The sequence below is a fragment of the Mastigoproctus giganteus genome, chromosome 6, assembly GCF_048544385.1.
Source record: "Mastigoproctus giganteus isolate SK-2022 chromosome 6, ASM4854438v1, whole genome shotgun sequence".
NCBI classification, from domain to species: Eukaryota; Metazoa; Arthropoda; class Arachnida; order Uropygi; family Thelyphonidae; genus Mastigoproctus; species Mastigoproctus giganteus.
The window spans coordinates 196,549,549-196,565,667 of NC_143580.1; the positions used below are offsets into that span (position 1 = coordinate 196,549,549).

The 16,119-nt window shown below is 35.3% G+C and overlaps 1 protein-coding gene across 3 annotated transcripts in view; it reads right to left on the minus strand.

Moving 5' to 3' along the window:
* The window catches only part of LOC150084856 (muscle-specific protein 300 kDa-like), a 1,257,473-nt gene that overhangs the window by 897,648 nt on the left and 343,706 nt on the right, over positions 1–16,119 (minus strand). For all 3 annotated transcript variants that reach the window (XM_090376651.1, XM_090376652.1, XM_090376650.1), the window contains 3 exons: positions 15,209–15,379; positions 7,121–7,294; positions 4,695–4,826 (listed from right to left, as the gene is read on the minus strand). In XM_090376651.1, coding sequence (XP_090232777.1) covers positions 4,695–4,826; positions 7,121–7,294; positions 15,209–15,379 — 477 coding nt within the window. The remainder of the gene's footprint in view (positions 1–4,694; positions 4,827–7,120; positions 7,295–15,208; positions 15,380–16,119) is intronic.

A 16,119-nucleotide genomic window follows, 5' to 3' on the forward strand; every position in this document is an offset into this window, starting at 1 on the left:
CTTCCAAAACAAGGGCCCAAAAATTTGAAAGACATGACCTTAACTTCTGTCTTGGGTTTTCTTCCATATGACAATATGAAAAATCATAAGAGAACAGCTGTGACTGAACCATATGGATGAGTGATGCTTCCACATCCATCTTACAGTCTTGCTATCTCTGCCAGAATTCATTTTTTCCGAAGCTGAATGCAGCTATATGGAAAATATTTTCAGAGTGCTCAAGAGCATTCCACTGAAGAGAGAAAAGCTATTTCACATCTCAGTGAGAATGGATGACTATACGGAATAAAGGTTGGTTGGTTGTACTGGGGTTTATGAACTATGCGGGTCATAATGAACCAGTTCATAAGATATGATGTGTTTCAGATTTTCAATTTGACTCACTCTGGCTTTGAGTTGTTCCTTTAGCCTGATTCATACTTCGTTGAGTTAGTGTGTTGCTTGTGTTTACTTCCTTAATGATGTGATATAAATTAATAGCTTTAAGGAAGGTAAAAACATCTGTAAAGTCATCTCTATCATTAAAGAGGTCTGCTAGGGTAATGGTGTGATGTGTCCTATAAACATCTTTGAAGGCTTGTTTACATTCATTTGCACATGTAGGACAGTCTATTAATATATGTTGGATGGACTAGTTATATTGTGACAAGTCTGGCACCATGTGGTCCTTCTGCTCGCAAAAAAAATAAGTGTATAATATAGGTATGTCTGATTCTTAGTCTTGCCAGTACTGTTTCTTCTTTTCTCAATTTTTGTGTGCTAGAAATTCAGTTTTCAATATTCGGCTATATTTTGTACAGTTTCTTTGTGGTTTGTAGATTCCAAGTTTCTTGCCATTGCAACTGACAAGTATACCTTATCACAGGCTTGTAATTGAAATATGGTACTTAAATTTCTTGTCCAGTCTGCAGTATGGCTTCTCTTGCTGATTTGCCTGTTGCTTCATTTCCAGCAATCCCCGTATCTCCTGGGATCCAAAAGAAATGTACATCGTGTTCATTTATGACACAGCCAGTTAGTATTTGTTGTATGTGCCGAAGGAGTGGGTGTTTGGGTGTACCTATGCTTTGCATGACTTGTAAAGAACTCAAGGAATCTGTATATATTACACTTCTCTTGTAATGCATACCTTGTACATGAGTTAAGGTTTTAATGTATACAATTCTGCTGTGTATACAATGCACTCTTTTGGTAATTGTTGCATTACAGTAATATTTGGAAATACAGCTGCTGCTCCCAATAAAGTGTTCATTTTTGAGTCTATGTATATTGGAATATAGTCAGAAAATTGAATTCTATATGGTGCATGTAACCATTGGAAACTTGTTGCAGATATCACTCTTTTATCCCATTTCTGAAAGGAGAAGTCACATATTGGGATATGCAAATCCCATGGTGGAGGGGTGTGAACTGGCCAGTGTGCTACTCTGTCTATACTAAGGTTATGTACTGCTAAAAAGTCTTGCATTCTGATTCCCAGGGGTTGATTTGCTTATTGATGATTCCGATAGATATTTCTGCAACGTGGATCAAAGAAGGTCTCCCAAGCAGGGTGTCTGGGCTTAGATTTTATTTTAAATACATAATCCAATGCCAGTTGTTGTCGCTTAAGAGTTAAAGGTGGTTCTTTGGCTTTGGCATAGAGACTATATATGGCAGAGGGATGAGAGGTGCCAATGGCTATATATAGTGCATTATGAAGTGGGTACAGCCATTTCAGAGCTGCTTTTCGTGCTGAATCATACACTGGGGCTCCATTGTCCAGCTCTGATATAATTAGTGCTTTGTATAGGTTTAATAAGGAATATCTGTCTACTATCCATGCTGTTAATGAAAGGATTTTAAGATGTTTTGTACAGCTTTTATATAGCTGCCAGATGTGTTCCACAAATGTGAGTTTCCTATCTAAGATTAGCCCAAGAAATTTTGCTTTTGGCTGTATTGGTATATTCTGGCCTGCTAGTTTTAATTCAGGGTCAGGATGGAGATTTCATTTGCGACAGAAATGTATACATATTATTTTTTTGTGTTGATTCTGAATCCATTATCTAGTGCCCACTTAGTTGGTTGATTGCACATTACAACTGCTTCTCGATCTAGAGATACTAAAGTCATCGACATAAAGTGCATGTGACACTGAAGGAGGAAGCTGATGTGTGATTGAATTAATCTTTATGGCAAACAATGTGGCACTCAAGATTGAACACTGTAGGTTGCCTTCTTCTTGTTGGTAGTTTTTGGTTAAAGAAGTTTGTATTTTTGACTTGGAAGGTTCTGTTCATAAGGAAATTCTGGATAAACGTAGGAAGACTGCCTCTGATTCCAGCATGGTGCATGTCTTGTAGGATCCCATATCTCCATGTGGTATGAAAAGTTTTTTCAATGTCAAAAAATACAGTAACCATATGTTGTGATCTAATGAATGCATTTCTGATATTGGCTTCTATCCTAACTAGGTGGTCCAGTGCAGTGCTTCCCAAACTTTTTCATGCCACAGCACATTTGGAAAATTATAATTTTTGTATGGCACACAGAGATAAACTGGTGTAGATTATGGGGTCTCTCTCAGGACTTCGTGAAAATATTTATTACATTTACGTTATATTATATATATAATTATGATATGAAAAGTAAATATTTAATACTAAATTCATACGAAACTTCGAAATAAGATCTTTTCAAATTTTTTTAATGAGAAACTTGAGCTTGCTTCTGTGAACATAACATTTTTGAGAGCAAAATTGAGAGTAGGAGTGTATTATAGACCTAATGACTCTGATGAGTACAATGAACAGCTGTACAGAGAAATGTAGTGGGCCAGTAAATCAGACTGCCTTATAATGGGGAATTTTAACTTCCCAGATACTGACTAGAACTTGTGGATTGGTCACTCGCACACTAGTAAGGCTTTTGTGGATTTATTGGATGATTGTTTTCTACAGCAACATGTTTGAGAGGCAACCAGAGGGAGCTGAGTGGTCAGGAACAGGAGTGCAATAACACATGCTCTTTGAGTAGACCGTGGTTCAAACCCCTGACTGATAAATATAGTCAATCTGTCAATCCGCAATGGATCAGCGTGACAGATTATGGTCCATTTCCCTCAGCATGAATTGTTGAGGAGGCTTCCATCCTGCAGTGGGTTGATAATGGCTGCAGTTTACCTTTTTTTTTTTTTTTTTACCTTCATGCATTAAGACTATGCAGACAAAGGAACCAGTAGGAGGCAGTGATCACAGTGTGCTGATGTGGAATTTACTCAAAGACATAACTAAATATTTCAATATACATCTATGTATATTGGAATATAGCCAGAAAATTGAATTCTATATGGTGCATGTAACCATTGGAAGCTTGTTGCAGATATCACTCTTTTATCCCATTTCTGAAAGGAGAAGTCACATATTGGGATATGCTCATCCCATGGTGGAGGGGTGTGAACTGGCCAGTGTGCTACTCTGTCTCTATTAAGATTATGTACTGCTAAAAAGTCTTGCATTCTGATTCCCAGGAGTTGATTTGCTTATTGACGATTCCAATAGATATTTCTGCAATGTGGATCAAAGAAGGTCTCCCAAGCAGGGTGTCTGGGCTTAGATTTTATTTTAAATCTAAGCCCAGATTTAGGGAAGGGGAAGGGTTTTTGCATTTGTAAAAGTCAATACAGTGGTCTCAGAGAGTTATAAATTCTATATTGTAGGACCAACTGATGATATTACCAATAACAAATTCTAAATGAGAAGCATTTAAAGAATTGATTTTGTAAGCTACTAGGCTTTTCATACCAACTAAGGAATATTGTTCAAAGTATAGGCCTAAATGGATGTCAAATGAACTAATGAGACTTGTGTCAGCAAAGAGAAATGCATGTGATGTATTCAATAGTGAGAAAAAGTGGGTGGGACATGCTGTATGAAGTAATGAAATTTTTGGATATGGCGTACACATGGTAAGAATATACCCAGATCCTTGACATAACGTGGCCTCGACAATGCTCCCCACATACACACTACTCGGACTCCCTCCAGTCACTATCTGGCAGAGTAGAGGCAGCAAGATTATACACTAGCTGATCCGGAAGCCCACTAGAGAGTTACCAATAGGTTCGGTTCGGTGTACTAACTAGCGGCCGGCCTGCAAACACTGTTTTAGAGCTGTACCCTCGAAATGTAAGGAATATTGGATCTCGCCACAACAATGTTCATCATAACCTCAAAAGTCATCAATCATACTGCATGATGGAAGAGATACGGAAGGGTTGACCGGAACTTAGCTCTAGAGACTAAACATGGGTTCCACCACTTCAAGCCTCCAATAAGCAAAGTGGTGGTATTGAGGTGGTTGATGAGAGTCATCTACCACCTAGTACTGCCTGGTAACATAGAGGGGCAGCATTCCTTCATGTGGTGTGGGCGCCACACCTCGGCCGAAATTGGGTCCACTTGACTTAAGTGTCACCTGAATATCAGTTCCATCAGCGTTTTAGACTCCCAGGTAGCAAGTACAGCTTGTCTGGCATATCTGAAAGAATGTCTGTGACAACCTCAAGGACCAATGGGTTACTATTTGAAGTATTATACATTAAATACAGAAATTTTTAACAGTATACTATTACCCTTTCATACTCAGGCCATAAACTTTTTAAATGCCCCTCATATATTAAATAATTGAAATTTATCAATAAGATCACTTACCTTGGCATCTTGGGCTAATTTCTGATATTTATCAGAGAGTTCACTAGCTGTACTTTGAACCTGAAGTTGTTCTGCTTTTGTGTTAATGGAGTCAATCATTGGCTCAAAAGATTCAATGTCTTGTACTAAACTCTGAAATTAAATTAAATGTATTAAAAATTAGAATAATTTCCAAGTAGTATCATGATACTGTTTAAAAAATAATTATAACTTAAGAACTCTTAAGAAATTAAATTAAATTACATAACTAAAATGTAATTAAGTAATTAAATTAAGTTATTTAATTAAATTATTAAAATTATTAAATTATTAAGAACTCAAAAAAGTAATTCTATACAAAAACATATGCAAAGCAGTCTTGGTACTGGTATTAATAAAGAATTTTGATGCAAGGAAGACAGGTTTATTCAACATCAGCCTTAAAAAACTTCACTTGGTTTCCTCCAGGTATCTGCCCAACCCTTCCTTAAATTTACATAAGCTTTCTAGTTCAGATTAAAAGTTTTAACTGATCTTCTCTTTGGTAATTCACTTCTGTATTTTCTGCTGAGTTTAATGCAGTTCATGGGTGAGGAGATATTAAAAATAACATAAGACATTACTTCCTAGAGAAGGTGATGTATTATATTAAATGTAGGAAAATGGGGTAACCAAACAACATGAACTGGTTCAGTACTGTTCCAAGTTTATAGCAATGCTTCTGGGAAAAGTGGAGTATATGGAATTATATTTGACCTAAAATCTTCTCAGGTACCAAACAGAATACACACACTGAAAAGTTAGTTTGTTTGTTTGTTATTTGGTTTTTAGGAGCATTAGCAACTAAGGCCATATTGCTCCGGGATATGCGGTGGTCATTCCCTGACCTTTCCGCATCCTCCATATTTGGTGGTGACGGGCTCGAACCCCGGTCTAATCAAGAAGCATGTGCTATGCACTGCTGCTCCTTCCCACCTGGCTACGGAGGCGCTGAAAAGTTAGTGTCAGTCTGACTTTTATTTTTAAGTAATGCCCATGATTTCATTTATACAGGGTATTTCAAAAGCAAGTGCAAAAAATTTGGGTACACATTGCAGAAACAAAATAAGAACAAAAAAATTCATAGAAATGTGTCAGATTACAGAATTATGCCTGTTTGAATTTCAAAAAAACGGCAATGGAATTTTGAATGGTAAAAATAATAAAAAATAAATAAGAATAAGCACACATGTCATGTACCTAGTAAAGTGTTTATTGCTTATCTACGTAAATAAAAATCATGGAACAGTGTGTTTAATTTTATTAATCTTCTTCTCTTAAAGAAGAAGATTAATAAAATTAAACTGCAATGAGTTTATGCAACAGGTTTGTTGCATAAACTCATTGCAGTTGTTTATTGTAATAGTTGTAAATTTATTGCAATGAGTATTATCAGGATAATATATTCTTGCAAGTAGTGTCCATTTCACAACACATTAGATAAAATCATTCTCCTGCTGGGCATACAGTACTTTAAACTACATTTTACTATATTGAGCAGCGCCATAGTATTAGGGGGAAGGGAATGAAAAAGGTTCCCCCTTCTACCAATAAGTACACCAATGACTGGAGCAAATATTTTAAAAATGGGAAAGTTTTCTGATGTGGCCAAGGCCAGAACAGTTTACATACTCATTGCAGCTGCATACATATTGAATTAATTACTGTAGGCAGCCAGATATTTGGTGTCACAGTTCAAAGTGAGCTGTGCATTTATCATGGTGATGGTGTATGCACTTAAACCTGCAACTTCCTTACTTGTGGCTATGAATACCAACCAACAGACCACAGAAAACCAGAAAAACATGACTTGCCTCTTTTGTGGATTGGTAGCCAGCACTTAGTTGTAACTGTAAACAGGTTTGTTGCATAAACTCATTGCAGTTGTTTATTGTAATAGTTGTAAATTTATTGCAATGAGTATTATCAGGATAATATATTCTCAAAGAAGTCTATAGGATGATATCAGCATTATTGCAAATCTGTGTCTGCAAAGCTCCAAAAAGTTAGCAGTCATATGGGATCAACTCTACATTATAGAGAGAGTGCTGCAGTGCCCCCAAGCCATATATTTCAATATTTGGCAATCACAACTGTTGTACAAAGATATTCATTATTATGGAAAAAACACTCCTCATCCCATCAGATAACATGTACATTGTTCAGCTTTTGAAATGACTCTCAGAATATTACAGTAGCAGGCAATACTGATGATGTATTTCTACCAGAAAACTGACTTTTATAACACCTCACCAATCTCCAAAATCTCATTTGTCAAGATCAAATTTTAACTATCCCCAAAATTAATATTATAATTCTAAAAACTTTTACAGACATAGCACTATTTAGCAGAGTGGCATAATGACATTCAATTTATGATAAATTTATCGTAAAAAAATTCAACTCACATTAGCCTTACGCAATCTGGCTCTTCTCTGTGTAATATTTTCTTTAGAAGATGGTGATATTTTCATCTTTTTAACTTGCTGTAATTTTCTATCATAATCTTGCAACCACTGAGATAATCTTTCTTCAGATGATCTATAATCTGCCCACTGGAGTAGGGCTGTTTCCAAGTTTACCTACAGGGAAAGTTAAAGAAAAAAAAATTAATTATGCAGATTAAATAACATAAAACTAACCTTGGGTGATACATTTTCCAACCAGCAGAATAATCATTAGAACTACTTAAGAAGTCAACTACTGGCCTCATTTAAATAGGTATAATTAAATTAAATGATTAAATTAACACTTGTAGAATTTCAAAAAAAAAAAAAAAAGTAAGTCATGGTATGTCTGACAGTGTAATCCAGAAGCAATATCATAATTATCAAAAATGATAAGTTACTCTGTATCTGTATTGTAAAGTGGAAATCTATGTGGCATGACTAATTTTTTTATATTCTATTGCAAAAGTCTTGCTTCAAATAACTATCACTATTCAAACTAAATAAAAAAAAAAACTCATTTAAAGTCAAGGTCTAACCAAGAAATGGATACAAGAATAATTCTTTATTACTCTGATCAGAATTCAAAACATACAGTGGTACCTTGGTTTGCGAGCATAATTCGTTCCAGAAACGTGCTCGTAATCCAAAGCACTCGTATATCAAAGCGAATTTCCCCATAAGAAATAATGGAAACCTAGATGATTTGTTCCAAAACTCAAAAATATTCATATACTGTAAAAATGATTAATACAAAATACATACCTTTTTATATTTTTAATATTTAAATTTAATATACATAAAGCAATCGAATTTATTAATTATTGGGTAGGACGACTTTCACTGTCTCTAACGGAATCACTGCTATCTTTTTGTGCGACTTTAACAAGGAATCTTTCCAATGACACTTGCTTTTGCCTCCTTTTGAGGATTTCACGGAAATCAGATTCATCGCTCGCACTATTACAAAACGAGGAGGCACGCTTGATACACATAAACAAAGCTGCACGCGTGTAGCCCGGTGGGCCGGAGGCCGGTGTGATTTTGGCCATAAACCATAGTATGAGGCCACTATAAATTTTCCCGGGTAAGAATTTTTGACCCAGTCCGCCTCTGTTTATCGATATTGCTTTTTTTTTTTTCTCTCTGAATCTGCAGTGTCTTCGCCAGGATGCTTCCTTTTCACACCTTTTAATTATTTTACTAATTTTTAGGGAATAAAGCACAATTACAAAACGAGGAGGCACGCTTGATACACATAAACAAAGCTGCGCGTGTAGCAACTGAATAAACAACACCGTAAAGGCAGAGACAACTCTATTAACACCTCACATTTTACTAAAGCACATTTCTAGGGGTTACTACCATAAAACAATAAAAACAATTTCCTGTTGTGTTTCTGCGAGTGAATCTGTTATAAACTGGTAGTAAACTCGATCTAATTGCTTTTGCGATTATACCGATAGCTGGAATTGTGTTGGTTTTTACGTTATTATGGTGAAATGTGTTTCCCCTTCACTGATATAAAAAACCATAAATACATTTTCAAAATCTTCTCTTCATTCCTATCGGGTTGCATTCGGTTGGGGGTGATTCTGCGTTCGACTGCCATTTCTTGTAAACACAAAGGCTAATTGTGCATAAGCGAATTCGGTTCGTGTTATATAAGATATCGTTCCCCTATTTATAAATCGTGTATGATCGAATTCGTGTAGTGTAAACACGTGTTATACGAGGTCTGACTGTACTCGTATTGCAAGACCTCGCTCGTTTATCAAGTTAAAATTTATTAAAAATTTTTGCTCGTCTTGCAAAACACTCGCATACAAAGTTACTCGTAATCCAAGGTACCACTGTATTTATTATTATTAAAAATGTGTAATTAAAATATAAATAACGTTGATTAAAATATAAATAACGTTGATTAAAATATGCATTAAAACATTAGATAAAATGTTTCAGCTATATATTGGTTAAAATCACTAAAAATAAAATCATAAAATCTTAAAACAGCTTGAATGGCATATGTATGTGGGAAAGTATATGTAGGGTGGGGCAGGGTAGGAAAGGAAAGGAAGTAATTCCTGAATACCTCAAGGTTAACCTAACCTCCAGTTCAGGAATTACTGGATGGGGAGACAGGAATAGTATTAGTATTGGCCATATGGTGCAAGGAAGCCTAAGGCTAATGCTGCACCAGTCAAAAAAAAAAAAAAGAAGTAAAATAGTATATAAAATAAATAATTAATAAAAGAAAAGGAAATAAACAGCTTATTAATTTCCCACCTCCTATAGGTATCCAGCCGACCTTTAAATTTCCCTAACTGTCAGCCTCAACTACCCATGTAGGTAACTTATTCCAGTAATTTATAACTCGTTGGCTAAAATAAAACTTCCTGCAATTCAGTCTAAACTTCTACCCCCGTAACTTGAATTTATGTCCCTTAGTTCTAGAATCATTTTCACCCATGACATAAAACAAACTTCAGGTGATACATTTTCCAACCAGGAGAATAATCATTAAAACAACTTGAAAATTCAACTACTGGCTCATTTAAACAGGTTTAATTGAACAAAATTAAATTAAATGGTTAATGATTTGAAAACTACTGGAATATGAAAGATGGGGACTAGGATTTTATTTTTAATGCTTTTAACCAGTATATTTTAAATATTTTATGTAATAATACATATATTCTTAAAGTCTGGTTTGAATAATCAAGAATTATTCATGTATTATTCCACATCTAACCAAATTTATTTTTTAAATACACTTTTACTCAATTGCAATTTCAGTGACTCCATTTTATCTACAATCTTCTAAACCTCGCTTGCTGTTTCTCAATGAAACCCAACTATCAGCTGTCTCAATCATTGCCCACCTTTCCTGTCTCAACTGCACACTTCTTTCCATTTTAAGGTTGGTACTTATGGATATCCCCACTCTAATATTCTATGTTGGGTACCTGAACTCACTTGAATATCATTGGTTTTGAACTGCTTTTACTTAAAATCTCTCAATTTCATTCCATTAAATTTATCAGCTATCTTCTCCTCATTAAAAAATCATTTAGATCTTTACAATTAGTATTAATAAATGCAAGGAACTGACTTTTCCTGCATCAGCCAAAAAAATATAAAGCAATAATAATAATAATAATAATAATAAAATAAAACTGAATATTCATACTGCTTTTATTTTTTTCCAAAAGATAACCATCGCATTACACTTTGAACTTAGACTCACTGTCTCAGCTGCATTGGGAGGCAATTTATTCCATTGTTCAAAAACTTGCTGCCATAGGTGAATTTAATGAGATCTAGTCTTCTGTTATTCTCTGAAATTTCATATATTTGTGCTCCCTGGTTCTTGTCTCATCTACAAGGGAAAGCAGCCTTTACTATCATTTTACCCATTTTAAGGTATCTTTTGGTACCTTATACATCACAATCAGATCTCCCTCCAGATGTTTAATTCTCAAATTTTGCAATCCATACCTTCTAAGACATTCTTTATTTGTGCTCAATTTACACTCATCACTATACTGTTCAATCTTCTTTGAACTGTCTCTAGAAGTTCTATGAACTGTCTCTATGCTTAAGGTGCAGTCTCCAAATATTTCTATAATATTTCTAATGTGGTCTAAACTATAACTATCATCCCACATAAAGTGGTAATGACATCCTTCTCCCTACTAGCAAAGGTGCTGTAAGTCATAGACAGAACACCATGTACTTTCCTAGCCACCTGTTTATGCCAAATGGAAAATTTCATATCTAACTGAATCATAACCTCTAAGTGTTTTTTGTCCTAAAACAATTTTAATTCTTCTATCCTAGTTCATACATTGCTCCAGGATTTCTGTTCTCCAAATGAATAACTAATTTAGAAATATTAAACTTCTGCAGTGTTTTTTCACACCAGACTATATATGCAACACATCCAAATCTTTTTGAAGCAACACAGAATTTTTTAATTTTTAACAATTCCCACCCTTCAAATCATTGGCAAACTTTGACAGCTTGCTTTGGCTTGTCAGTATCTTTTATAAAAATGAGGAGGAAGAGGGCCCTGAAAGACCACTCCACTTATTATACATGTTCACCCTGAAGAATAAAAATTTATGGCAATCCTATTTTCCTACCTTTTAGCCATTTCATGGCCCAGCACAGTATCTTACCATTAATCTCAATTTGTACTAAATTAGCTTTTCATGAGAAATGGTATCAAAAACTTTAATAATCTCGCTTACTCACCATTATTAACCTCACTTTTTCACTTTTACTAATTTCACTTACTATTCATAAGTGGAACCCAACTATCAGTTCTTCTATCACTGCCTACCTCTCTTGACTCAATTAAGCACACTACAGTTTCTTTTACTTTATGGCTGGTATTTATGCATAGATCCAATGTAATATTCCATGTCAGAGACCAAACTATACTTGAAATTTTAAAGTGCTTAAAATTTCTTTACTCCTTCTGTAAAACTTATCAGTTGTCTTCTCTTCATTAAAATAAGCAGACTTATATAGCCAATGGGATATTTTAAGGAGCCAGAGCAGTGTTGTGCACACACTGAAAGTGCAGGAAAACATTCTATATGTCAGTAGTAGCAAATAAGGACAGATAACATGATTAGAAAAGCACTAATCACATATTAATGGAGACCTGCGCATGATGCATTTCCCCCCCCCCCTCTGATACATTTCATTTGAAAAAAAAAAACAAGCTTCCAAGTCAAAAATCTACTTATGCATACATTCATTATACCTGTGTATATGTAGTCACCTACATATACACAGGTATAATGATTATAAAAAATTAAAGTGATGAAAAATATTGCATTAAAAAGATAGTCATTCACAATAATTACTTTTATATTCATGAGATTATCCAAAAATTTGAAACATAAGTAACAATAAAGTGCAAATAAAACAGCCAATTAGATAAAAATGTGGGATTCTAACTTTGAATAATGATAAAGCAAATAATATGCACAATGTCTTTTAAAGAAATAGACTCTGTTATGTTGTGTATGTCCATAAATGTTACGTATGTTCATTCTCTACCACTGTCAGTGTAGTACCACAGAGTTGATATGTTACTCTGGGGTTACTGCTTCCCATATGCAGCATTTTACGTTTATCAATGTTAAACTTCATTTGCCGCCTCTCAGACCATCTGCCCAACCTTTCCAGATCATGCTGCAGCAGTGTACTATCATTAGTGTCATTAACAACCCTGTCAATCTTCGTATCATCTGCAAACTTGGATATTAAGCCAGATATACCATCATCAATATCATTTATAAATACAGAAATCAACAATGGACCCAACACTGAACCCTGAGGGACTCCACTAATAACATTAGTCCATGAAGAATATGTGTACATTGGTTACCACTCTCTGTCTTCTCCCGCTCAACCATTCCTTTATCCAGAGCAGCAATTTGCCTCCAATGCCACACTGCTCCAATCTGTGAGGAATTTTTCACATGCAACAGTATCAAAGCCTTTCTAAGATCCAAATATATGATATCAAAATTATTCTTTGCATACAGTTCCTTTGTGACTACATCATAGTATCCAATCAAATTGGTCAGACAAGACTTCCCCTTAACAAACCCATTCTGTGTCCAAGCTATAACTGAAGTCTTGTCTAGATGATCTTACAATGCTTCTTTCACCAGTGCCTCCATTAATTTCCCTGGAACAGAAGTTATTTTAACTTCTGTTCCAGGTTTATAATTTCCTGTGTCTCCCTTTGATCCTCCTTTGTGGATTGGAGTCACATTTGCATATCTTCAGTCCATGGGCACCTTCCCTGAGTCCAAGGAAGCTCTCATAATTATGGCTAAGGGTTTGCTTACTTCCTTTGCTGCCTCTTTTAATATAACTGGATAGATCCCATCCACCCCAGGTGCCTTTTTTATGTTTATCTTCAACAATTTCTCCTCCACTTTACTCTCAGTTATTACAAGATTATCTAGCTTACTACAAGAGTTTAATAGACCTTTGGCATTTCCCTCCCTGAATAACTACTTATGTGTGAATGTAGATGCAAAATATTCATTTAGTTTGTTAGCTACCTAAGCAGGATCATCAACAGTTGAACCATCAATATCAAGTGGACCAATCTGATTCATCCCCTTCCTTCTAGAGTTTACATAAGTAAAGAATTCTTTGCATCCTTTGCCAAAGATTTCTGATAATCTGCTATCGCCTGCCTAACCGCCTCTTTGACTTGGTTGCAGACCAGCTTATATCTATCATACGTATCCCATGCATTTTTCTTCTCTGTCACATGTCTAATTAGTTCATCTGACATCCATTTTGGCCTAAATCTTGAACAATATTTCTTTGTTTGCATGAAAAGCTTAGTAGCTTCCAAGATTAATTCTTTGAATGCGTCCCATTTTGAATTTGCTGTTGGTAACATAATCAGTTTGTCGCACTGTACAGAATTTAAACACTGTCTCAGACCACCATAGTCACCTTTATGAAAGCAAAAACCATTCCCATTACCCTTGATAGTAGTTACCTCTTTGAGTAAATCCCACTTCAGCACACTGTGATTACTGCCACCTAGTGGTTCCTTTATCTGCAGATTCTTAAAGTATGAAGAATCACTACTGATAATCAGATCAAGAGTATTACTCCCTCTTGTTGCCTCCTGAACATTCTTTGTTTTCTACAGCAGCATTTCTGCTGCTGTAGAAAATAATCATCCAATAAATCCACAAAAGCCTTGATAGTGTGTGAGTGACCAACCCACAAATTCCAGTCAATCTCTGGAGAATTAAAATCCCCCATTATGAGACACTCTGATTTACTGGCCAACTCTATTTCTCTGCACAACTGCTCATTATACTTATTAGGCCTATAACACAAACCTACTCTCATTTTTCCTTTCCCAGTGCTTAGGTCACACCAAACATTGATTGTTCACCAACATCAGCTGGATGCACTTCCTTAGATTTTATGTGTTTCTTAACTAACAGCATAACCCTCCTCCCTTCCTGTCCTGTCTAATCTTTCTGTACACATTGTACTCCCCAAATTCCAATTCTGCACTGCTTATGTCTGTGTGACACCACGTCTCTGATATCCAAACAATATCTGCCTCTGATGTCTTGACTAGCACTTCAAGCTCATCAAATTTATTAACTATACTCCTAGAATTGGTGTGCATGCAAGTATACATGCACCTGTTTCTACTCTTAGTTACCCTAACACAGCCCATGTATTTACTTTTTCCCACTATGACTCCCAGCAGTCCTGGAAATCCCCATTGCTTTGCTTTCCAGGCTGCTGCTCAATTGCATTTCAATAGAAGCAGTGCAAGAATCGCTTTCACCTATGCCAGGCAGCTACTGTTAATCTAATAGTCCATGTATCCCATCCAAACCAGCAGTGTTCCGACCCACCTAACAGTGCCTCGATAGCATCAACAAATATTCTTCCACCCTTTCTATTTAAGTGTATCCCATCCCTGTAGAAGCAGTCTTTCCTGTTAACAAGTACAGACCAGGCTGAGAAAAATTCTACCCCTTGGGCCTTGCACAATCTCTTCAGGGCTGAATTGATCAACAAGGCTCTCATCATATACTCCCTCCTATCATGTCTGGGCAGAATTGCAGACACTTTCAAATTCAACCTAACTCACAGCTTTTTTTCAGCACTGACTTGTACTTGTTAAGTAATTCCGCCGGTCTCCTAATCTTAATATCATTAGCGCCAATGTATAAAACATTTAAATATCGTTCTAGATTTCCTAGACCTGGATAATCTTTAAAAAAATTAATAATCCATTAATTCTTTTATTAATGTAATTGCAGAATTTTTTTTAAAAATAAATTTAATTTTCTCATTAAACTTTATTTCAACATAAACACTATTATATAAAAACAGCAGAAAGTTATAAATTATTAGCTCATCCTGGGATTTCTCTGAACTATTGCATTACTGATAATAATTACACAAAAAATTATATTTCAGAACAATTTCATATTAGACATTAAAGAAGTTAATACTAATGAAATTCACCTTGACTTCTGATATCTTGAAGAGAAGCCTATCCCACTGTGTTTGTAATTCTTGCATTTCTGTTGTGATAGCCTCTTTTCCTGAGGGATGGGTAGTGCGAAGAGCTTTGTCCCCAGCAGCCAGAGCTGAATGGATCATTGCTTGAACTTCATCTTGTCTTTTTATTACTTCCTATTACATACAACAGATAAAAATAAATATATATATAAATAGCTCACAAAAATTTATTTGTTTAAAGTTACAAATGAATTATATTGTAAATATGAAAATAATTTGTTAATTATACTGGCCAACATGATTTTTTACCTCCACTAATATATCAGCTGTTCACATGTAGATTTCAAAAATAATTATTAAAATTTCACATCATACCACAATTTCTACCTCCACAGGGTTTTGAATTTACCCATAATACATATATCTTACTACTATAGGGAAGAGAAACATCATGTGTTCAGCATTGTTTGTGTGTCTCCCACCTGATATTGATGGTTCAAATGTTGATGATCTTGCTCTGATAGCACCTGACTGAGTATTTTGCATCTACATTCACACATGAGGAGTTATTAAGGTTTGAAAATGCCAGAAGGTTATCAAATTTTAGCAGGGTGCTTAATGATTTTTTAATAACTGAATGATTTTGTAATAACAAAGTGGGGAAGAAATTGTTGAAGTTCAACATAAGAAAGGACCTAGGGTGGATGGGATCTATCCAGTTATATTAAAGGAGACGGCAAAGGATGTAAGAAAACCATTAACCATAATTATGAGAGCATCCTTGGATTCAGGGGAGGTCCCCATGGACTGAAGATATGCAAATGTATACCGAATTCACAAAGGGGGATCGAAGGGTGACATGAGTAATTACAGACCAGTTAGTTTAACTTCTGTTCCGGGTAAAATAATGGAGT